The sequence below is a fragment of the Heterocephalus glaber genome, unplaced genomic scaffold, assembly GCF_053883595.1.
Source record: "Heterocephalus glaber isolate CG9 unplaced genomic scaffold, H.glaber_assembly_v1.0 deba00001610, whole genome shotgun sequence".
NCBI classification, from domain to species: Eukaryota; Metazoa; Chordata; class Mammalia; order Rodentia; family Bathyergidae; genus Heterocephalus; species Heterocephalus glaber.
In genome coordinates, this window is record NW_028258381.1 from 477667 (window position 1) to 502444 (window position 24778).

At 36.0% G+C, this 24778-nt stretch overlaps 1 protein-coding gene across 6 annotated transcripts in view; it reads right to left on the reverse strand.

The window, feature by feature from the left end:
• The window catches only part of Rev3l (REV3 like, DNA directed polymerase zeta catalytic subunit), a 197496-nt gene that overhangs the window by 3840 nt on the left and 168878 nt on the right, over positions 1-24778 (reverse strand). For 5 of the 6 annotated variants that reach the window (XR_015445360.1, XM_087195956.1, XM_004874620.4 and 2 more), the window contains 4 exons: positions 23079-23269; positions 22217-22463; positions 19211-19420; positions 9180-10298 (listed from right to left, as the gene is read on the reverse strand). Coding sequence is in view for 5 of the 6 variants with exons in the window: in XM_087195956.1 (XP_087052082.1) it covers positions 10158-10298; positions 19211-19420; positions 22217-22463; positions 23079-23269 (789 nt within the window). In the remaining variant the exon portion in view is untranslated. Of the gene's footprint in view, positions 1-9179; positions 10299-19210; positions 19421-22216; positions 22464-23078; positions 23270-24778 lie in introns of those variants that run through there. The other variant, XM_087195955.1, reaches the window with a different exon arrangement.

A 24778-nucleotide genomic window follows, 5' to 3' on the forward strand; every position in this document is an offset into this window, starting at 1 on the left:
ACACCAGCTAAGCTAATGAAGTTATGGACCATGGCACACTCAGGTTCCCTGGCAAATGAATGAGAAAAAGTGTGGTTGGGAACTTCTACTTTGCCTGGGAGTTCTGTGCTCAGGCGCTGTGTAAAAGATAGACCTATGGAATCCATCAGCAATAGAAAAATAAGAAACCATGAACACACTGTTACAGTTTGGGTCAAAAGACCCATTATGGATTCAGAGGGGGGTCTTGAAAGGTGATTAGATCATGAAGGACTAATTTCATCACTGGGTGAATTCACTGATTAGTTCATAGCTGAATGTGCCGTTTGGAAGCTGGGCCTGATTGGAGGAAGGAAGTCACTGGTGGTGTAGCCTGCAAGATTGTATCCTCATCTCTGAGCCTTTCCTCCCTCTCTCTGGCTCTCTTACTCTTTGCTTCCTGGCTGCCTAGAATTGAGTTGCTTTCCTCCACCATGTCCTTCCACCAGGATGTTTCTGCCTTGGAGCCAGATGACCATGGAAACATCAGACCACGAGCCAGATAAACCTGACTAAAACATAACCATTTTGAAATTTGTTTTATATGTGTAATACATGCATGTAGTGATAAAATAAAGGTGAATTAAAGAGTAACTGTAGCCCCACTAACTGAGGCAACCAGTTATTTCTGTGCATTTTCCAGACATATCTGCACATAAAAATGTATTTATAGATTCCTGTGCTTTTTAAGATTACTTGACAAAAATGTACATATTGTGTACAACATTGTGAAATATGTATACCTTATGGAATGGCTTACTTGAACTAATCAACATGCTAGTCAAAAACTAATGAAATAAAGCTTTGCTTTATTTTTTTGCAGGGTTGAGAATCAAATCTAGGTCCCATGTATGCTAAGAAAACTTTGCTTTTAAAAACTCAACTTTGCTTTTAAGCAGAGTATTAGAATCAGTTAATGAAGAGGTATGTAAGTTTTAATAATTAAGGTTTTACTTAAATGTAATTCCTAAGGTATCCCTAAGCGCATGCCCCCACCCTCTCTATTTGTTTTGTTTTGGCGGGGGGTTTGGTACTGGGGATCGAACTCAGGCCCTTGTGCTTGCGGGGCAGGTGGTGGAACCACTGAGCTAAGTCCCTGGCCCTCTATTTTTTTTTTTAATTGAAGTTGTCCAGGCATCATCCTATATCAAGTTCCAGTTGTCACAGGGGCTTATTTAGGAACTGTAGTTTTAGATAGGTGGAGGATCTGTAAACACATGAGCTAGAACCTGCTTAGATGTAATAGGAGTGCTGCACATACTATGGAGGGTCTTCCATCATCTTGAACCCTCAACACCTTACAAGGCAGATAAGTTCTATATATAGATGAAGATAAGTGCTAAGGCTTTTCCTCCCAATGTCCTATAGCTAATATGAAATAGAACTAGAATTCAAATATAGGATTGTATGACTCCAAAGTGCATGTTCTTTTCACTAAGCATTTATCCTATCTCATTTTTGATGGTCGCTATATGTTTGTTATAATAAAAAAAATTAAGTTTTCTTACATAACATTATATGAAAGCTGATTGCTTGACCGAGGTGGGTAGGTGATTCCAAACCTTCACTTTCTAATGGTCCACTGTAATCTGGCTTCAACTTTCACCTGTCTAGCTCTTAGGACAGCTCTGGTTGCCAGACCAGTAGACATTTTTAATTTTTTAATTCATGTGTGTCCAACTCATGGCTCGGGGGCCACATGCAGTTCTTTAGAGGTAGTAATGTGCCCCTGTAAGATCATAAACTTTTCACATTATTATATTATGACTCTGTTGTGTGATGCTCGAGCTCCAACACAGACTGTGTTGTTGACAGTGGAATGCGGTCACCAGGGGAGGGCATGGCACAGTGCTAACTCCTCCTCCTGCACCTGTCACAGTTGACTAGAAACCTGTGTGTGTCAGACTTCACATATGCTTGTGTGACTTGGCAAGTAAAATTGCTAATGGTGTTTCAACCTACCTATATGCATGTGTGTGTGCTCCTGTGAAGACAAGCATTTATTGTTATTAAGCAGGCATGAAAGTTTTCTTATTAAGCTTAAAAAAAAAAAATAAAGGCAATTTTGTTACTTACATACATTAACTATATTACGTATTTTATATGTAGCCCAATCTAATTCCTCTTCGCTCAGTGTGGCCCAGGAAAGCCAAAAGGTTAAACACCATGCTTTAATTTATGCAGTTATTTATGTATCAGTAAGTGGTTCTGGGATGTATTGGAGAGCAAATCACACTCTAGATTCAGCTACCTCTGAAAAAGCCCCACCTACGACTCCATGAGGCTTTGGGGGGACATCTAGACACAAGCCATAACAGGGTCTAACTGCTACTTTTATTTTAGTTTTTAATTAGTTTGAGATTAGGTCTTGATATATTGCTGGCCTCCAATTTGTGATCAACCCTTAACCCCCGAATATCTGGGATCATAGCTGTGTGTTACCATGTCTGGAAAACTTTTACACATTTCCCTCCTGGAGCTTTCTGTTCCTGAGCTTTTTCTGGAGTTGTCTAATAACAATTCTTTCTTATATTTGGGTTCCTCCAGTAGAAGTGGTAAAAGCATTTTACTTTATCACCTTGAAATGAATGACACAATTAGGATAGGATTGGCAAGGTAGAAGTAAAATCTTTATATGTAGATGAAATGATCATCTACACAGAAAATACTAAGAAATCTCTAGGAGCCCCTAGAACTTGTATTTGAATTTAGCAGGATTAGAAAACACAAGGTATATATAAAAATTCAGGTCTATGTATACTTTTTTCTTTTTTGCTATTTCCCCATTAAGTTTATTGGTACATTTTAGGTATAAAATACATTTACATACATCATTGGGATCTTGTACCATTACATGAGTATCTTAGTTCTTATGTTTTTTCCCCTTCCCCTGTCCTCCCTTCACCCCCTCCACCCTTCCCTATCTGCAAAGATTTTGTTTCCATTTTTTTCTTTTCTCATATTTTTTCCCTTCTTTCCTTTCCCCTACCTCTCCTACTTCCCCTGCTCCTTTAGACCTTTACTTCCTATGACACAATATCAATTATACATTTTTAAAATTAAAATATCAAGACCTAGGAGACATTAGTACAGATTTTACAGAATTTAAAAGGATACAGAAAGCATATTTCAAAAATCTGTTTTGAAATAAATTTGACAACTTCTAAGAAGTACCTTGGAAGACAAATTAATGAAACTAACTCTGGAAGAAATATAAAATTTGAATAGCACCTATTAAAGAAAGTATACTCCTAGCTTGAAAACCTACCTATATGACATCAACATGACTGATGAATTATATCAAACATTTAAAGCAGAAAAAAAAGGAACACTTCTCCCCTCATTTTAGGAAATCAACATTGTGCTAATCATAAAACTGGATAAAGATAATAGAAGAAAAAAGTATGAACATAGATAGAAATTTGTTTAACAAAACAAACTATTAGAAGTCAGATTTGGCAGTATGTAGAAAGTGGTTTTATTATAGAGATGGCAGTGTTGGTTCAGCATTGGAAGATCCACCCCCAAAAGTCATCATTTTAACAGAGGAAAGGAAAAAGCCATATGATCCTGTCACTAGTTGGAGAAAAAGTATTGGACTAAATTCCACAGCAGTTCATGGTAAGAGCAATCTGGAGACTAGAAGTAAAACAGAACCTTCTCAACAGCTTAAAGACATGTACTCCATACTTCCAGTGAGAACACCTTATATGAATGGAGAAGATACAATGCTTTCTCCCTAAGGTGGGGAACAAGGGCAGATATGCTTACTCTTTATCTGTCCATTAAACTTGGAAACCTAGGCCCAAACCAAAATAGTCTGGCAATAAAATGACACAATTAGGATAGGATTGGCAAGGTAGAAGCAAAATCTTTATATGTAGATGAAATGATGATCTACAGAGAAAATACTAAGAAATCTCTAGGAGTCCCTAGAACTTGTTTTTGAATTTAGCAGGATTAGAAAACACAAGGTATATATAAAAATTCAGGTCTGTGTATACTTGCTATAAATGAAGAATTGGATATTGAAATTTAAAACTTAGGTAGGAGTACAAAGGACCTAGAAAAGTTAAAAAAAAAAGTGTTGGAAGATCTTTAGTACCTAATTTTAAGACTTCTTCTAAAGCTACAGTAATCAAGGCAGTGCTGGTATAAGGAAAGACATATGCATCATTGGAATAAAACAGAGAATCTAGAAATAGAACCACACATATATGGTCCACTGAGTTTTGAAAGATTATTTAACATTAGCATTTTATAGAATATAAATTCAATTCAAGAGCCAAGGAAAAGATAGTGTTTTCAGCAAATGGCACTAGAACACCTGGTATCTGTATATAAAAAATTAACTTCAACCCTTTATTTCCATACATAAAAATAACTTGAAGGGATCTATGAACCTAAATATGAAAGCCTAAAAGTATAAAACTTTAAGAAGAAATTATAAGGGAAAATGTTTATGAATTTAGCATAGGCAAGAACTACCTAGGATACAAAAAACATGATGTATAAAAGAAAAAAATTGATAAATGAGATTCCATCAAAATTTAGAACTTTAAATGACATCATTAAAATGAAAAGTAGTCCTTAAACAGATCGTATTTACAATGCATATAACCTGTGACCAGAATATATAAAGAACTCTTACAGCTCATTAATAGACAACCCAATTAAAATGTAGACATAAGATGATAAAATGATAAATAGCCAGTATAGCACAAGGAAAGGTGTGCAACTCTAGAATCAGAAAAATACTAATCAGTACAATAACAACACTGAATTATACACTCATTAGGGAGATGAAGTTAAAAGTTTCAAAAGCCTTGTCATGACTTTTCTTTTTGTTGGATTCTCCCCCTTTGAGTTTGTCACGCCCAATAGATTCATTCTGCTGGGCTTCCTGGGGTTGTGATCCTCATTGTCTTTTCCTAGGGTATTGTCTAAAATTTTTTAGAGTGCTGATTTGGTATTCATGAAGTTCCTGAGGTGCTCTTTATCATGAAAGTATCTTATTTCTCCATCAATTTTGAAAGGAAGTTTTGCAGGGTACATCAATCTGGGCTGGAGGCTGTTTTCCTTTAGGGCTTGAAATACATCACTCCAAGCTCTTCTTGCCTTCAGGATTTGCACTGAGAAGTCTGCTGTGATTCTGATGGGCTTTCCTTTGTATGTGATTTGTTTCTTTTCTCTCACTGCTTGTAGAATTTTGTTCTTCTGTTGGATTTCTGGAATCCTATTATAAGCCTATGTGTAGATTTTTTTTGATCAAGGCTAGCTGGAGTCTTATATGCCTCACTTATCTGTATGTCAAGTTCTTTTCCCCTCCTTGAGAAGTTTTCTGCCATCACTTCTGTGAACAGTTTTTTTTAATGTCATCTGCACTCTCTCCTCTTTCTTCATTGACTCCGATCAGTCTTATGTTATTCTTCTTTGCATCATCTAGCAGCTGCTGGATTGATTTTCTCATTTTCCTTTACTATTTTAAAGCAATTTTTCTTTTCGTGGTCACTATTTGCAATCTTATCTTGTATATGTGAAATTCTATCCTCACATTGGTTCATTCTGCTGTGCAGACTTTCGATGGAGTTTTAATCTCCTGGAAATCTGTTTGCATCTGTTTTATGGATTCCATTTGTTTCTATGTTGGGATTCCATCATGTTCCTCAGATCCTCTATTTTTTTTATGTGTCCTCTCTAGATTTATTAATCATGTCTTGCACTATGGGCACAATCTTTGTTGTTATCTGAGTAATTATTTCTGATTTCATTTTTCCCAGATCCTCTTTTGTTGCCAGTTCAGAGAGTCCAGGTGGTTGAGTATCAGAGTGTTCCATCTCATTTCCCTTTGGGGTTGCTCTAGGTGATATGGAAGTCTGTGTTTGAGGCTTGTTTACATGTCTTTTCATTTCCATGCTGGGGGCGAGGTGCTGCTGGTGCCTGCATGGCTCACCTCCTCTGCCCTGGGAGTGGTGGAATGGGGGCTGGGGAGCCTCCTTTTGGGTGCTGGGATTGGCTCACCTCCTCTGCCTTGGGAGCAGTGGAATGGCAGACAGGGAGCCTCCTCCTGGGCGCTGGGATTGGCTCACCTCCTCTGCCCTGGGAGCAGTGGAATGGCGACTGGGGAGCCTCCTCTTGGGCGCTGGGATTGGCTCACCTCCTCTGCCCTGGGAGCGGTGGAATTGAAATTGACATTTGTCAAAGAAGTAAAAGCAGCAAATTAATATATGAAAAAATGTTCAACATCACTGGTCATTCGAGAGATGGAGATGAAAACAATGCTGATTCCACCTCACTTCAGAAAGAATGGCTGCTATCATGATATCAACCAATAACAAGTGCTGCTGAGGTTGTGGGGAGAAACGAACCCTTCTTCATTGTTCGTGGGAGTGTAGACTGGTGCAACCACTGTGGACATCTATATGGAGCTACCTCAAACAACTAGGATTGGAAGTCTCATTTGTCCCAGGTATTCCTCTACTACGTATCTTCCCAGAAGAATTAAAAGAATCACACCACAGTGATATATGTGCACCCATGTTTATAGGGGCGGTTTGTAATAGCTAAAACTTGGAAACAGCCCAATTGCCCAGTAACTGGAGACTGGATAAAGATTTTTTTTTTAATAAAATGGAGTACTACTCAGCCATAAAGAACGAGAAATTAGAGACATTTATAGCTAAGTGGATGCACATTGAGGCCATACTAAGTGAAATAGGACACATGTGTAAATACTGAAGTTTCTCTGGTGTGGAAAACAAAGTGTAAATAAAAATCAAAGTGTATAATTGATATTGTGAAATAGCAAGAAAATGTTTAAAGAAATACGGGAGTGGGAGGGGAAGGGGAAAGGAAAGATGGGAAAAGAAAAAAATAAGAGAAATGGAAAAAATGGAAATAAAGTCTTTGTAAATAGGGAAAGGTGGACGGGTTGAAAGGAGGGCAGGTGAATGGGGAAAAAATAAGAACCAAGATATGTCATGTAAAGGTACAAGATCCCAATGATGAATGTAACTGTATTGTATACCTAAAATGTACCTATAAACTAAATGGAAAAAAAAAAATCTTGCTTCTGTTTGCAAAGTCCACTTCGGGTGACAAACACAACCACAGACATCTTCCCCTAAATCGTAAAAGAAATTAAAACTGATAAACCAAGGTATCACTATATTGGGCAAGGTTTGGGGAAGAATAATTAGATTAATTTAAACCTCTTAAGGGACTGGTTAATACCTCTGAGCTCTGGTTCTTTTTTAGATAAATGAAAACAGACTAAAGAATGAAAATGTTTCTTTGGCACAACTGAAAAAGATTTTTATGTGTAATCTGGGTGAAAGACAAGTGTTTTTGTCTCCCTCTCTTAGTACTAGAGATTGAACCCAGGGCCTTGGCACTGAGCTACATCTGTAACCCTTTTTAATTTTCTTGAGACAGGGTCTCACTAAGGTATTAGGTTTGCCAAGCCTTGTGATTTTCCTGCCTAGCCTTCCAGAGTGCTGGGATTACAGGCTTGTTCCACCATGCCTGGTGAGACAAAACTGTTAATAACCAATCTACAAGGGAAGAAAAAAAATTATGAAAATAATACTGGAAGCTCCTTACAAGAATGTTATGGTAAAGTAGTTCCAAATTTCAACCCTCCCAGGCAACAGTTCTAGAACTGCAAATAGATCTCAGTAAATGACGGTTAAATTATAGGAAGATATACAAGAGGCACTTCATTGTAGAAAAGCCAATAAAAGATATGTTGTGTAAAACTGAGTAGTTTTGAGTACTCATGCTGAATAAGTATTTGTTAATATGGCTGTGTCCAATTATAAGGTAAAAATGGTTATGTTGTTGGAAATATTATTACTCTGTTGAAAAAGAGATGGAGTAAGTGGGACTAACCCTAGCCTCCTAAACAAAGACTTCCAAAAGTAAGCCCCCCCCCACCACCTGGTCAATAACAGGACTTCACAGATACAGGTTTAAAGACATGATCTCTTTGGTTCTATATTTAACATTATTTTTGAGAAAATGAATCCTCCTAGTATTTGGAAGTATATTTTGCCAATGGAAGACCTGCTGGGGAATAGCTGGATGGGCAATCCATGAACTTTTTCTATTGAAACATCTGCATATACAGTAGAAAAAATTAGCACTTGAAATTTAAAGAAGTAATCATGTGGCTTTTGTTTTCTCTCTGGAAAGCCTTGGCCTTAGGATCAATTATATCTACATGAAAATGAACCCTGAAGATCTACAAAGGAGTATAGTAAAATAAAATCTTGGATTGTAAGTAACTTGTTCTGGGAGTGTTCCTCAAGATGAGCAAACATTTTTTGACTTGGTAAAACAATGGTTCTTCTCTCACTGCAAGATTGTGGGTGATCAGCAAGAGGTTATGGAAGAGCTCTCATCTGCAAAGGAGGAGAAAAATGTAGAGGAACCCTCTCACTTCAAAGGAGATTAGGGAGATATGTAAAATGTGGGAAACAGTGCCAAATTCTGTAGCAAAGCACCACATGAACAAAGCTGTAGTAGCATAGCAATGCGAGGGATGAATCTGTTTAATGACAATGCAGTGTTACATTTCTGTGAAATCCTAAGGAGGCAAAAGCAAGTGTCATTGGATAACATTTCTTGTTAGAGTTCCATGAAAAGAAAAAGTTTTCACTGAGCCAATACACAGCAGTTATTCCATTAGTGACAGTCGTCCTACACAATAACTTTTCTTGTTTCCCGCCCATCAGCCACAAAGGTTTTTGAAAGTACAGGTTAATTTATATTTTGTATTTTATTACTGTGTATTACAGCATTATAATCATTTTTATATGAATTTTTTTGGGTTGTGCAATGAATCATCTGTTTCCATTTCTTATGGGGAAATTCACTTTGATATCAAGTGTTTTGGATTACAAGCATTTTCTGGAACAAATTGCTTGTAAACCTAAGTTTTTACTGTACATTCTTCTCTAAAAGAATGAGCAAATTTTTCCTAGACCATTTTTGTTGCCTTTTGTAATCTGAAGTTTTGGCAAGAGAATTACTGTATCAGTCAGAATATAGGAATGAATGAAATTTACCCCATCAAACTTGAGGAAAGCATAGATAAGATGTAAATCTGTAGGTTTATAAAACTAAAGATAAGTTCATTTATAGCAAGTTAAGAATCATACTGCCACATTTCATATTTTATTCAATTTTAATATGGTTTCCATTATTTACTCTTAAAACAAAATGATTTTCAGTTTAAAAAACAATGCACTGACCACAATTCTTTTTCATTTTATACAGTTATACAAATATTCTAAATACACATTTTGTGATCAAGATGATGGCAAATAAGACTAACTGTACAATACATAAAGAAAGAAAATATTTAAGCATATTTAGAAGCAATAGAAATATCTATACAAAACAAGCAAAAATGGAATAAAATTTTTTATTTTTAAAGTATTGCAACAGGCCCACAGGTTTGTAACAAAAACGTCTTTGCACAGTTCCTCACAATGCCCCATTAATAGCTAAAGCAAGACAGAGGGTTTTAGAAAATAATGTTTCAAAATGCTACACATGGTACTATTGTTTGCACAGTTTGATCAAAATAACAAATCTACTTTGAGTCAAGCAAAACCTAGAGGAGATATACCAAACAACTTGAAAATCATTTGTATAAAATTCATTGCACATTATTTTACTTAGTTGTTTGAAAAGTAAAAAAGTGTATTTACAAAATATTTCGCAGTCAAAATTATAAAGTGAATGAGTATCTCTAGGTAACACATCTTGACAGCTCAAGGAAAACACACAAATGGTTTTTCTTTACGAGGTTTTCAGTGTTCCTTCCACAGGGAAGTTAACATGATCTACTCAAATGCATTTACAAGATGGTACACATACTGGAGCAAATCCAACACCTGCATTATAAAACAATGTTAAAAAGGTGAAAGCATGAGGAATTTGTACATTGTAAGAAGTGAGCTATTCAGAGATCAACAAGGATAACTTTTGATTCAGTTAGCATAAATTTTCATAGTCTTTAGATAACAGACAGTGAACATCCTTGACTCAATGAGTTGAGAAAGCACCATGCACAACAGTTTAGTGGTAAACACTGAACAAAGTAGCACCTACAGTTCTGTGATACTGACAATTTAAAACTGGTCTAGTAATTGCCGGAGATACGGTGCCTTGGATAAGTCTCTATTTACTCGGGTGAGTTTGAAAAGTACTGGGCAGTTCAGAGAAACACATGGGATATGTCGATCAAAGGAACCTGTACAGTTCTTGCATATCTGAAAGCATAAGAGAAACATATAAATATAGGAAAGCGCCTATGCATATTTGTAAATAATCAATTTTTATAATCTCTCTGACTCACCAGAGAATATTGGTAAATATAAAACATGTAATATATTACAGAAAATTCCATTATTTTCACTCAGAAACCTACAGGTTAGACATTCTAAAGGGTATTATTTCCCAGAACAGTACAAAGTCCTCTAGGACTCATTCCTTTCCTGTGATGAACTTTCATTTGCAATAGAACCTATTACAATTCACATAGAAATATGACTTTAGCAACATTAAACTATAGAGGTATCTAATGTACTTTCCCTCCTACAAAGAGAAACTGTTAAACTAGCACTGAATGGTGTGACAGAGATGCTGAGGAATATGGAGATTTAAGATTGCCCTGTAAAGAAGGGAACAAAGCATCTACTATCCCATCTCCCTAGTAGGAATTAGTTGGCATTCCTCAACATGGAGAAAAGGTAAAAAGGAAGTGCCTAACAGCTTCTATAAGCCATGAACCCAGTTTAGGAGGTTTCTGGGCAGTTTATACTTGTTACATTATGCCAGAAGAGTCCAGCCCATTTGGACGTGGGCTGCTGCTGCATAGAGCCATCTTGAGACCACACCCACACATTTCCAACCTTGAAAACAGCTATGTGTGCCCCACTGAGGTGGACCTAATTTGCAGGTGTGACCCTGCCTGCTGAGGTCCATGGAAGTAGCCACATGACCTGCACTTGCCCAGAGGCTAACACAGGCATGGAACAATCAGCAAACCTGCCCTCTCTAAAAGAGATGCAGCCCTAAAAACCCCTGCAGCCTATGCCACTAAGACATTCACAGGCATCACTGACACTGATTATTAGTTGAGGAAGCTATACAAAAGCTCTAGTATTACATCCACCCACAACCAAAGCCAACACACCCTACATCCTAGGATATATCTCCAGACGGTTTTTCAGTATAAAAACTACCATATAAAGTGAGTAGAACCAACTCTTTCACCAGTGGCACAGATACCAATGTGGAGACAAAACAAACATGAGAAAGCAAGGTGTTTATGATGCCTCCAAAGGAACACAAATTCTCTAACAGACCCCAAAGAAAAGTAAATCTACACAATGCCTGAAAAGAATTCAAAATAATTTTAGGGAAACTCAAAAAGATGCAAAAAACCCACAATTAGAAAAGAACATACAAGAACCAAACAAATCTTGGAGCTGAAGAATTCAATGAATGGAACACACACATACTCACACACACACACACAGAAATTTAAAAAAATGACTATGCTAAAGCAGAATTTATGAACTTGAAGACAGATCTTACAAAATAATCCAGTCAGACTGAAAAAAAAAAGTAATCCTATGTGACAGAAAGCAAAATACTTCCATTATGAGTGCTGCAGAAGAGATGGGAAAAGGAATACAAATTCTTCTTAATGAAATGAAAACTGAAAAGTTCCCAAGTCCAGGGAGAGAGGAAAAAAAACCCCCAGATCCAGGAAGCTCAAAGGTTCCCAAGCAGATTCAACTCAACAAAAAGGTACTCTCCAAGGCATCAAGTTGCACATAAAGACCCACTAGACTACAAGCAGATTTCACAGCAGAAACTCTACAGGACAGAAGAGAACAGAATATGTCACAAGTCCTCAAAGGAAAACACTTACCAAGAATATTACACCCACCAAAGCTCTCCTGTAAAACTTGAGGGAATATATCACGACTAGATTAGTCTCACAAGAAATGCCTAAGGAAGGCCTATATCTGGAAGCAAAAAGATACCATCATGAAATCATGTGAAAGCATAAAATTCACTAGTTGGGTATACAGAAAAAAGAAAATAATTAAGTCTTATCAACAATGAAAACCCCAAGCCACAAAAAAGAAAGGAACACAGAACATACAAAAATATTCAGAAAACAACAAAATGACAAGATTCTTACTTATTAAAAATAAAGATTGAATGGATTAAAATCAAGACTCATCTACATGCTGCCTGAAGGAAATTCATTTTACTGGTAAAGATACATTGACTGAAAGGACAGAAAAAGATATCCATACAAATGGAAACCAAAAATGAACAGAAGTAGCTACGCTTATACCAGATAAAAGAGACTTTAGATCTAAAGGGATATTATAGAAAAATTGGGGATTTTGATAAATCTAGATGAAAATGTCAAGACAGAAAGATTGCAATCAACAGCTACAGAATATACATTCATTTTATCAGCACATGGAAGAGTCTCATTAAGAGTGAAGTTCACAGTAATAAACACCTACATAAAAGTAATTTCAAATAACCTAATGATGCAACACAAGGGACCAGAAAAACAAACAAAAGGCAAAACGAGTAGAAGGAAGGAAAGACTAAAGACCAGAGCAGAAATAAAATAGAGACTAAAAACAACAAGAGCTTAATGTAACAAAGTAGCTTTAAAAAAAGATAAACACAATTGACAAGATGTTAATTAGACTAAGAAAAAATAGAGGATTCAAGTTGGAGATAAAAAAGGAGATATTTATTACAACTGATACCACAGAAACACAAGGGATTATTGGGAGTGTTATGAACAACTATATGCAAACAAGTTTGAAAACAGAACAAATAGATTTATGGAGACATATAACCTACCAAAATTGAACCATGAAGAAACAGAAAACTTCAATAGACCAATAATGAGTAACAAAATTGAATCAGCATAGTGTCCCAATAAGGACAGTTCAGGATGGATGGACAGCTTCACAGCTAAATTTGTCAGACTTAAAAAAATACCAATTCTTCTCAACCTATTACAACTATTCCTGATAATAAAATCAGACAAAAATTAACTTATCAATATGAGGCCAACATTACCCTTATGTCAAAGCCAACAAAAAAAGAAAACTACAAACCAATATCCCTTATGAACACAATGAAAAAATTCTCTACAAAATATTAGCAAATCAAATCTAAAGCATCTCAAAAAGATTATATACCATGATCAAGTGGGATTTACCCCATGTATGCAAAGGATGGCCTGATATAGGCAGATGAAAAAATATAATGCATCAACAGAATCATAAATAGATGCAAAAAAAAAAGATTTTATACAATTCAATATCCTTTTGTGATAAAAATTCTGAAAAATTGGGCATAGTTGTACCTGCCTATAATCTCAGCACTTGGGAGGAGGATGCAGGAGGACTGCCATGAGTTTGAGGCTAGGCTGGGCTTCATAGTGAGTTCAAAGCCAGCCTGAACTACATAGTGAGACCTTACCTTTAAAATTAATCTGAACAAATTAGGTATGGAAGGAATTTATCTCAACACAACAAAAGCCATACATGACAAATCCACAATTAGCATCATACTGAATGGGGAAATGCTGAAAGCATTTCTTCTAACATCTAGAACTTCCTTTCACTATTCTTATTCAACACAGTACTCAAAATCTCAGAGTAATTAGGCAAAACAGTAAAATAAAGTACATCCAAATTGGGAGGGAGGAGATCAAATTATCCACTGAAAGAAAATATCATCTTAAATATTAAGGTTTCATGAAAAAACTGTTAGAACTAATAAATAAATTAAGTAAAGATACAGGCAAAAATAAATCATTCAAAAATCAGTAGCATTTATATACACTAATAACAAATTTCCAGAAAAAGAAGTCAAGATAGTAATTCCATTCACAATAGCTACAAAACAAAACAAAAAAAAAAACTTATAAACAGGGTTGGGAATTTTGCTCAGTGGCACTGTCCCTGCCTTGAAAGTGCAAGATCCTGAGTTTGATCCCCAGTACCAAAAAATAAAAATAAAAAAACCTTATGAACAAAAAACTTGAAAACCAAAAAGCCCTAGGAATATATTTAACCAAGGAAGTAAAAGATCTCTATAGTGAAAATTATATAACACCGAGGAAAGAAGTTGAAGATGACACACACAGATGCATGCACACACAGACAAAAAAGACATCTGATGTAAACATATATCAGGAGAATATTGTTAAAATATCCACACCACACAAAGTGATCTACAGATTCAATGTATCCCCATAAAAATACCAATAACATTCTTCAAAGAAACAGAAGAAAAATTTTAGAATTTATATGGAGCTACAAAAGGCCTCCAATATCCAAAGTTAGATTTTTTGCAAAAGGGAAAGGGACCAAGAGATGGAGAGAGGGAAGAGTGAGGGGAGGGAAAGAGGATGAAAAAAGAAGATATATATGTGCATATACATGTACAACTCTCCATGATGAATGTAATCATTATGTATTACAAACATGTACTGTACTAATAAAAAAATTTTAAAAAGCTGCAGACATTATAATGCTCAACTATAAACAAAGCTACAGTAACCAAAACAGCATGGTTTTGACATAAAAACTGTCACACAGACCAACAGGACAGAAGAAAGAATCCAGAAATGAATCCATGTCCTTCAAGCTACATGATTCTCAACACAAGTGCCAAGAATATATGCTGCCGAATGAACAGTCTTCAGTAAATGGTGGTAGAAAAACTGAATGTTCCTATTAGAATAACACAGGGCTCATGTCTCAGCATATTAAAAAAATCACCTCAAAATGCATCAGAGACCTAAATGTCAGACCTAAAACTATGAAACTACTAGAAGAAAACATAAAAAGAATCACTTCAAGACATCAGTATGAGCCAAGATTTTTGGGGGGGGGATAATACCCCCCAAATAATAGACAAAATTGATTATATCAAACTAAGGGGAAAATATTACCAAACTATTCATGTAATATCCAGAATACATAAGGGACTCCAAAAACTCATTAGCAAACAAACCAGCCAACTCACAAGTAACCTGATGTAAAAATAAGCAATAGACCTAAATAGACATTTTCTCAAATGAAGACACAGAGCCAACAAGTATATGAAAAGAATAGTAAAGAACACAAATCATCAGGGAAATACAAATCAAAACCACAACGAGAGATTTTTACCCCTGCTAGAATGGCTATTATCAAGAAGACAAAAATAGTATCTGTAGAGAATGCTGAGAAAGCAGAACTCTCATATACTGGAAATGTAAATTAGTACAGCCATATTGAAAACAGTATGGAGGATTTTCAAAAAACTAGAAATAAAACTACTATATGATCCAGTATTCCACTACTGGGTATGTATCCAAAGTAAATGAAAGCACTACATCAGAGAAACCTGCACTTCCAAATTTATTTCAGCACTATTTACAATTGCCAAGATAGAGAATCAACTGAAGTATCCATCAATCGGTGAATGGAAAAAGAAAATGTGGTATATATGCACAATGGAATATTATTCAGTCATAAAAAGAAGAAATTCCTGTCATTTGCAGTAGCGTGTACAGGGCCAGGGAACATTATGTTAAGTGAAATAAGCCAGGCAGAGAAAGGCAAATGCCGCGTGTTCTCACCCATATGTGGAAGAAATTTAATCTCATAGATGTAGAGTCGTGGTCACTAGATGGTAGAAAGGATATGTTCTATTGCTCTTTAGTACAGTAGATGATCAGTCTACAAATTAGATATCTCAAAATAGCTAGGAAAGAGGCTAAGTTTTCAACATGAAGAAATGCTACTCTCATTTAATCATTACATAGTATCCATGTATTATCTATCATATTGTACTCCATAAATATGTATAATTAATGTGTCAATTAGAAAAAAATCCACATAATATACTCCCCAATTGCAAAAGAAAATTTCTTAAATTATAAACACTATTTTTTCAAATTACAGAGTTGTCTTTTTATATACCACTCAAAAAGTTACCCATTGTCTAATTTCAGAAGAGAAAAATCACAGTATGAAAAAAATCAAGTTGTAAATTTCAAAGTAGCACTCTAGACCAGTAGAGCCCTGGCTAACAATGAGTTTACAAATAAGCCAATGCCAGAGCATCACTCCATGCCAATGAAATCAGCATCTCTGGGCATGAAAGACTAAGATGCCTTACTCTTTAAGGCTCCCAGATGACTCGATGTATAAAAAGATGTTATCTTATGGAAAAACAGTCATGACCCAAGTTTTTAAAAAGAGAAGCACTATAATCTCACTTAGACAATGATCAGACTTTAAATGAGCCTCAAAGTTTCAAGTCACATAACAGTTCTAAAGATTATAAAACATGAAAAATGTCAAAAATTAAAAAGGCTACTAGTGAGGATTGTAAGGGTCAAGAAAATACAGTGTGTGTATCCAGTGATTAAGGGACACCTCAGCCAGATACACAGCCAACTGTATGTAGTCCAGCTACTCGGGAGGCTGAAGGAGGGGTCATATGAGACTGGACAACACAGCAGAGACCCCTCTCAAAAGAAAGGAAAGAGAGAAAGACAAAAAGAAAGAACCAAGTAGCAGAAACTACTACAAATTGTGTTTTCAAACATAAATATGCTGTAACAAATTCTTTGATACATATTTATCATAGAGGATTTAGAAATAGCTCACAGGAGAGTGAATATTTGTTCTCTGACCCAGTATCATCTGGTCCACTGAAGAATACTTTTTTGTGACTTTATTATATCCAACAATTTATTACTGCTATAAACTGTTTAGAAACGTGTTTTAGTATGTTCTCTGAAGAATGAATATACTCTTCTTCTATGAAGTTGTTTGTTAATTAGAACTCTGTCAAGAGACCAAAATCTCTTCCCAAATACAGAATTTCTGTATTATATAGCTGTATGTACTACAGCTACACTCAGGTGCCAGGGTGAACTGATAAATACTTAAGAACTCTCGGTGTATATGAGAAATAATCCAAGATGGAATAACTTGACTCACTAAATTTAACTCAAATATTTAGTTTAAAGATCTTTTACTGGTGCTTTAAACCCTGGGCCTTACAGCTTGATTCAGGCTTACATTTAAAACTTTAAACAACACGACTTTTTAGTTCATAAGGAGGCAGACATTTAAAGACCATCTCCTTTAATCTTTATATTCTTTTTGCTATCTTTGATTTTTTTATTTTTTCCAAAAATCTTCAAGTGCTTAATTCGTTTTCATTAATGTTTGTTATTAAGTGTTTACAGTGATGAGGTTTTTTTCTGAGATCTGCTATGGATAACTAGGACCTGATATGTAATGTTTTCATTTTAATAGGGAGTGTTAAATTTCCAAGTAGAGGGATCATTTTGTTTTCTAGGTTTATAATACTACTTTTATAGCATTATACTGATAAAATGTTATCTATAGTATTTTAATTTTTGAAATTTATTGAGTCTCATTCCATAAACATTTAAGAAGTGTGTGGTCTAATTTTGGGTTACAGAATTTGATGGAGAATAATAAGGATTAGTTATGATGTTTAGGTCTTCTATAATTGTACTATTTTTGATCATTTGATTGGTGTTAGACTGAGATTCTGTATCAAAATCTATGTTTCTGTTACTTACTAAATGTCCTATAATTACCACACAAATTTCTATAGATTAGTACATGGGACACACACTTTAGCTGCCTTAAAAACCCCCAAAATTTTAACATCTCTTGAAAAATGACAGGTCATCCTGATTTATAAACAGGATCATTTCTTTTACACTGTTTTTTGATTACAGGTGTGTGGCACCATGCCCAGCACTAAACTGTATTTTTGTAACAAGTAATGAAGGAGGGGTCTGGTTAAACTGATGGTACCAACTAATTAGCTATCGGTCACTAAGAGCAGACAATAAAGTGGTCCAGGAAGAGACTACTCACAGCCTGACCTTAGCAAGGGTATGAAGCTCTTGCTCTCTGCCAGTACATTATACTAGGATCTAACAAGAGAATTTTCTCAGAGTTAGTTGCTCTTATCATGACAGCAGCTTATAAAATAAACAGGCTGGGATCCACACTGTGAATTCAGTAGCTACACTGATCGAAGGCTTAAAATTAGTACAAAATGGCTGAAAGTTAGTTGGTAATAATTCCAGTGGTGTATGCCTTCTTTAATCATGCAGTAAGCAAGAAACTGTTCATTCATTCAGTAAATATTTACAGACAACCACTATGGGCTGGAATCCATGTTAGGCACAACCAACTCAACAAAGAGAGAGAAAAACTTCTGTCCTTACTGACTCACTTGCTGTACTGAAGAAAGCCACACATAAGATCACAGTAGAGCAAAGGAGGTTACGGCAGGCCCACTACAGGGAAAGATTTACCTGGTCAGGCATTTAAACTGATTCCTCTTAGATGGTTAGGGGGAGATGAGTAAAGCATTTCTGGCAGAGGGAACAAGGTATTCAAAGGCCAGAAGTTAGCAGAGACAATTAAGGTATAATCATGGACCTAAAAGAAGTTCGGTATGGTAGAGATGGAGGGTAGAGTGTGACAGGGAGAAAGACAACAAATAGTGATAGAGAGGTAGCAGGAAAGGCCAGCATAGAAAAAGACTTATAAATCATGAGTTTGAATTTCATCCGAAAAGTAGGGGAGGGCACTTAGTTACTACCAGTTTGTCAGTTTACTCATTTGTAAGACTGCCTAGAACAGTCTATGGCAGTAAGACTCAAACATGTTAACAGTTAATTTTCTACTAGAGTTTCAGAATTGTAAACTTTCCAAGTTTACTAGCCATTTTCTAAGATGACTGGATTTTTATGAGAATGGCATGTATGAATGGGACTTTTATTATTTCTTTATACTATCATAAAAGAAATTGGGTAGATGAACATTCTATTTTAAGTTTTAACAAATATAATACTGTACACTATTCCATAAGAACAAAAACTAAATTATAAAAAAGTAAGCCATTTTAATACTCCAACTGTACTATCTTTTAGATTTTGAGAAGTTTATCAGTTTAGAATCCTCACTTCACTTTTCCCACCAGTTTTCTCTCTCATACTTTAATTCAAGAATTGACTGTATCTCTCTGAAGTATCAGACTGCCTGAGATTCCAGGTCTATGAATAAAGCCATACCTTTACAAGTTGTTCCTGTTTATGCTCCAACTCTCGAATTTCTTGATTTAGGATGACTGCAACATGCTGAGGTTGACTCCGACATTTATTACAGATCCCATGCTGAGTCAGGTCATCGCACACAGGACAGTGTAAAGTAGTGAAATACTGAGAAATAGTGCCTTTTCTTCCTTCAAGTTCACCTCTCAAGGAGTTGGTGGCTTTCTGAATCTGTAACATCAATTCAGAAAAAAGTCTGAGCCAGCTTAACAGCAGAGCTGTCATTCTCATGCTAACAACAGGTTTACTCAGGTATTATTTTATCCACTCATTCATCAAATGCTAAGTAGCTACTTTATGTCAGACAGATACTGTTCTAGACCCTGGGGATATAGACACTGAGAAATGAACAAAGTCATTGCTTTCATGGAATTTTTTTTTTGCCTCTGTGGTGCAGGGGATCGAACACAGGGCCTCTTCTTGCATACTAGGCAAATGCTGGACAAATGAATGACAATCTTACATCCTCAGCCCCCTTTAAAAATTTTATTTTGAGACAGTGTCTCAATAAATTGCCCAGGGTGGTCCCCAATCTGTGATCGGGGCTGGGGATTTAGCTCAGTGGTGCCACCGCCTGACTCGAAAGCACAAGGTCCTGAGTTTGATCCCTGGTACCAAAAAAAAAGAAAACTGAAATCTGTGATCCTCCTGCCATCTACTGAGTAGCTGGGATTGTAAGTGAGTGTCACCACAACCTGCCTGAGGTCACATCTTGAAATCATCAGATATACTGTTTTTTTTGTTGTTATTGGGGTAGGGAACTACCACTTGCCACTCAGTTTTTTGGTTTAGATATACAAATGTCTGAGATTATACAGGGTAAGGAGATCACAGAGGATAATGGAAAAAAATCCAGGTTGAGAGCGAATACTGTTTTAAAGTTGCACAAGCTGGGCCATGGAAACAAAGTGAAAGGTTAAAAACAACTTGTTAGGCAGTAGGTGCAAAATTTGGGCAAAAGTATACCCAGAATATTTCAAATTTAAATAGGTACATATCACCTAAGAATTCTTCATTTGATGTTAATACTAATTTCAGATCTGTCTTCTGATACTCTTTGGTGTCTTATAAATTACTCTGCATAAAAATTATTGGGTTACCTTCTCAAAAATGCCATTGATTTAATATTCTTGCTGCTGATAAAATAAAAAACCTTAATAAAAAAATTTGAACTTCCTGACTTAGGAGCCAGGACACAGTATTATAGATGACAGTCAGCATAAATTTTCTGAAGCACAGCTTCAACCTCAGTTTCCTAGCTTGTTCTTTTCCTTCCCTTTAAAAATACTGAGAAATAAGTTTAAGTATCAACTCTTCTTCATCAGTTTGCCTGAATGCCATCTGCTTTTCATAGTCTAACATAACTGCAAATAAATGCACACATCTGAAGTCCAATCTTTTTCCAGCAGACAAAAATGACTATTCTAGAAAAATGCATCCCAGATTATTACAGATTCACATAGCATTCCTTCAAACTTCTAATGAAGAAACTAAGAAAAAAGTTTAAGCAAAGCTCCTCATGCTAAGACTCCAAGTTGCATGTTAAGTGTAATGCTATTTTAGCATTATTTCTTTCATCTGGCTTCTTCAGGACTGTGTCTAAATACTATACCCCACACATTTCTTAAATATCCATTTGGAAGATTTTGCTCGCTTTCTTTTCTTTCTTTCTTTCTCTTTTCTTCTCCTTTTTTTTTTTTTGCAAAATAACACAAGCACTTTGATTTCTGAACAATTTATAACAGAGCTCCTCAAACCACCAGTGTCTCTAGCCTTTTAAAAACTTCTTAAACTTTTTTTATCCACAAATATTTCAAGAACCTTGAATTCTATATGGGATCACAGAAAAGCCTCAATAAGACATGAAGCCCCAAAAGATTTACATAATTCTAGGTAGTAATGAAACTCTGCTGCCCATCCTAGAATAAAGAAGGTTATAAGAAGAGAAAGATAAAAGAAACAAAAGCAAATGAAACCATACTAGTGCAAATCAAAACAAATGAGTACTCCAAACTGAAACAAATGCCTGAAAATTTTGGCTACCTCTGGATCTCTTCTCCCACCCGTAAGTGCCACAAAATGACCTGCAACTGGTACAAATGGCCACAAATGATAAAGGTGTTTGCCTCACCCTAAATGGTACTGATGACCAGTCAGTGGCCACAAAAGACCTGCAGTAGGTCTAAAATGACCCCAAATGGTGAAGGTCCTTACCGCTCCAAAATGCCACTACTGATCAACATAAGACAAGGTCCAAATTATATAGTGAGTAGATCCCTAGAGTACACATTCCAGCAGGAAACCAGGAGGAGCTCCCCAGTTCCCCAAACAATATTTTTCCTTTTACCACAAAAAGCATTTATAGGCAGCCATGAACAGAAAAAGAGGAAGACTGCTGGGAACAAAAGGGTCTATGGCAGCTCTTAGGATATCCCTAGAATCCTGACCATGGGTTTAGGTAACCACAAATAACTCAGTCCCCCTCCCCACATGACCTCCAGGATTCATGGCTCTTAAGAGCTGGACTTATGTCCCTTCATATTCGTGACTACTGCATACTCAGGTATGTCAGCTTGCCATTGACCAAATAGGAGGCCATATCTTTGAATAAAAAAAGAAAAAGGATTTATTTAAAGGTGATTCTGAGGGAATATATTCTCCAGTTCTTTACTATTACCTGGTTTAGTCTGAGTTATTTTGTGGCAAAATGTTTACCACTTAAACTCTTGTGAATTCATTTTAATGTATCTATACTTGGGGAACCTGATAGAAGCTAGGAAGGTATTTATAGAAAACGTAAGAGATTTCTTTCTTAAGAAACCAAAAGAGTGTGGGATCTTTATTAGGTTAGGATAACAGAAGATTGATCTGCTTTGCCTTTCTTAGCAGCACATATATATAATGTTTAGTTCTACTAAAAATTCTAAGTGAAGTAGTTATAGCACTAGTACTCTTCAGTAAACATACCCTTGGTAATTCGTGATACCAGCTGAAGACATCAATACCAATCAGTGAGAAGATTCTTGCCAGGGGTGGAAGGATTTGCTTGGTGATATAGTAAATGGCATTCAGTCTCAGAGTTGGATCCTGAAGGAGTTCTGCTGGGCGCCTTACCAGCTGGATGAGTGGTACTCCAGGGGTCCCATAAATAATGACATATGGCACTCGCTCTCCAACTCGAGGCTCAGAGCGCCGGTCATAGGTAAGCATTTTCCTATTAAAATCCAAACAAAATACACACTCAAAGACTGTCATAGAAGGCATCTTTCCAACAGATTAAGTTAGAATTAAGCAATGAAACCATGAGAAATCTATAAGGGGTACTTTCAATTTAGAGTTACTACTATTTTGAGAACTATGTACATTTCAATTAGTTGGGACCAAGTCTATATGCTGTAGGAGTTTAAAATTTAACTCTGTATATCACTGCTACCTGAAAAATAATAAGTCTTAAAAGTTAAGAACTACAATAAATCTAACAATGACAGACAAGAGAAAATTTAACTAAACAATACAAAAGATATTCCAGAATATGTGTAGGTCAGTATTAAGGACTGCCTAGTGATTTTGATGTGGGGGAAACAAATTTATCAGATCACAATTTCACTGCCTTTAGTTTCCGAAGGGAAGCCCAGAGGAGATCTTTGTCAGAGTTTACAAAATATAGGAGGACGCTAACTCATCTTAGTTATTGCTTCATGTGGGAGGGTGGATAAACAACTCTGTGTGTTTGTGCTCATGGACTAGGTGTCTTTTCATTTACTGTAAGCCTACGGAGACCCAGGACTACACTGGCTAGGTATGGAGGGCTGTGTGTGTGTATCATTACCTTGTAAGTTCAAGAGCTGGCACACAAGCTCCAGGTTTATAAGAAGAACTTCCTCTGTATTCCTTGGCAAAGATAAAATCTTGTATACTGGCCTTTCCTTCCAGAAGCTTCATACATTGTCGCTGAACATACTGTTTAATTAGACTTATATCTCTTGTTTCAAACAGCAGCTTTAAAGAACGCTCTAGTATCTTAAAAAAAGATATGCACATAAAGATAAAATAACTCCAAGTATGTTCCATCATTGTTGTTCTACTTTCTTTTTTTGTTTGTTTTTTTTTTGGTACCGGAGATCGAACTCAGGTCCCTGTGCTTGTGCAGCAGGCAGTGAAACCACTGAGCTAAATTCCGGGCCCTGTACTTTCATTGTAAAGCTATTGGGTAACTTGCTGATCTACCTAATCTTATAATGACTGGGTAATATAAGAAACTGCAAAATACTTTTGAGACTTTATATATAGCTTGCTATTTCTAAAAATAGAGTATCATAGTTTGATAAAAATCATATTAGAATAATATTCAGATGAAACGTTTGCTAAGTGATGAGAACATAAAACATTTACGTTTTTCTTAAATTGTCAAACCATTCTAGACATAAGAAAGCAGACATAATGCCAGGCACGGTGGCGCACACCTATAATCCTAGCACTCCAGAGGCTGAAGCAAGAGAACTGTCCTAAGTTCGAGGCCAGCCTGGGCTACATAATGAGTTCAAGGCCAGGCTGAACTACAGGGAGACGTGTCTCAAAAAACAAACAAGCAACAGACATAACAATTGCAATTGTTTTTAATTATTGTTATAAAAAGAACCTGCTTCAGCTATGCAAGACAAAAAGAAGTTTAAATATTACCAAGCAGTCAAATCAAAACCAGCATTTTGCTTTTATATAGTATTGATAATTAAATGTGACAGAATTTTCTGTGCTGGAAGTATTCCTGTTAGGAGATGACCAATATGTAGTAGATTTATGTACTATACTGAATCTAAAATATCAGGGAAAATTCTGTATCGTATCCTGAATACTGGGCCCTGAGCATATTTATTTAATAAACGTGTAAATTTGGCTTAGGTGCCATTATGGTTTAAAAAGTCCTCCAAAAGTCCCACATTCAGAGGTGGAGTCTGGGGATTGTGTGTTAGAAGGTTATGTTCTCCTCCCTGGGTCCTTTCTCTCTCTATCTCCTGACCACCATGACGTGAGCAGTTTTATTGTGCTAGGCATTTCAACCATGTGCTTTCTGCACTGGAGCTGGCCAACCATGGACTGAACCCATTGAAGTTGCAAGTCAGAATAAACCTTTCCTCCTTTTAACTTGTGTTAGATATTTTGACCCAGTGACAAGAAAATGACTAAAACCAATATCATTCTGCCCATAGGGAAAGAATGTATTGGATATCACTTCTAGAAACTAGAATATTTCCCCAAATTCACATGATATTATATGTGTTACAGTGATATGTTTTAATGTATCCATAAAACTCAGTGTGAAGAATGCTATTCTCCTGAATATCACTTATTTCTGGTTTATTAGGAGTCTGGGCCTGAGCAAAGAAAAAATATATATTACGGTGAAAATTACTATGGTTAAAAATTTTAGGTAATTTATTTAGTAGCACTGTTCAGAAATCTTCCTAATTTGTATCTGATAACCCAAGTAAATGAATTTCAGTTAACCTGGAATACACTTGTTTATAAAAT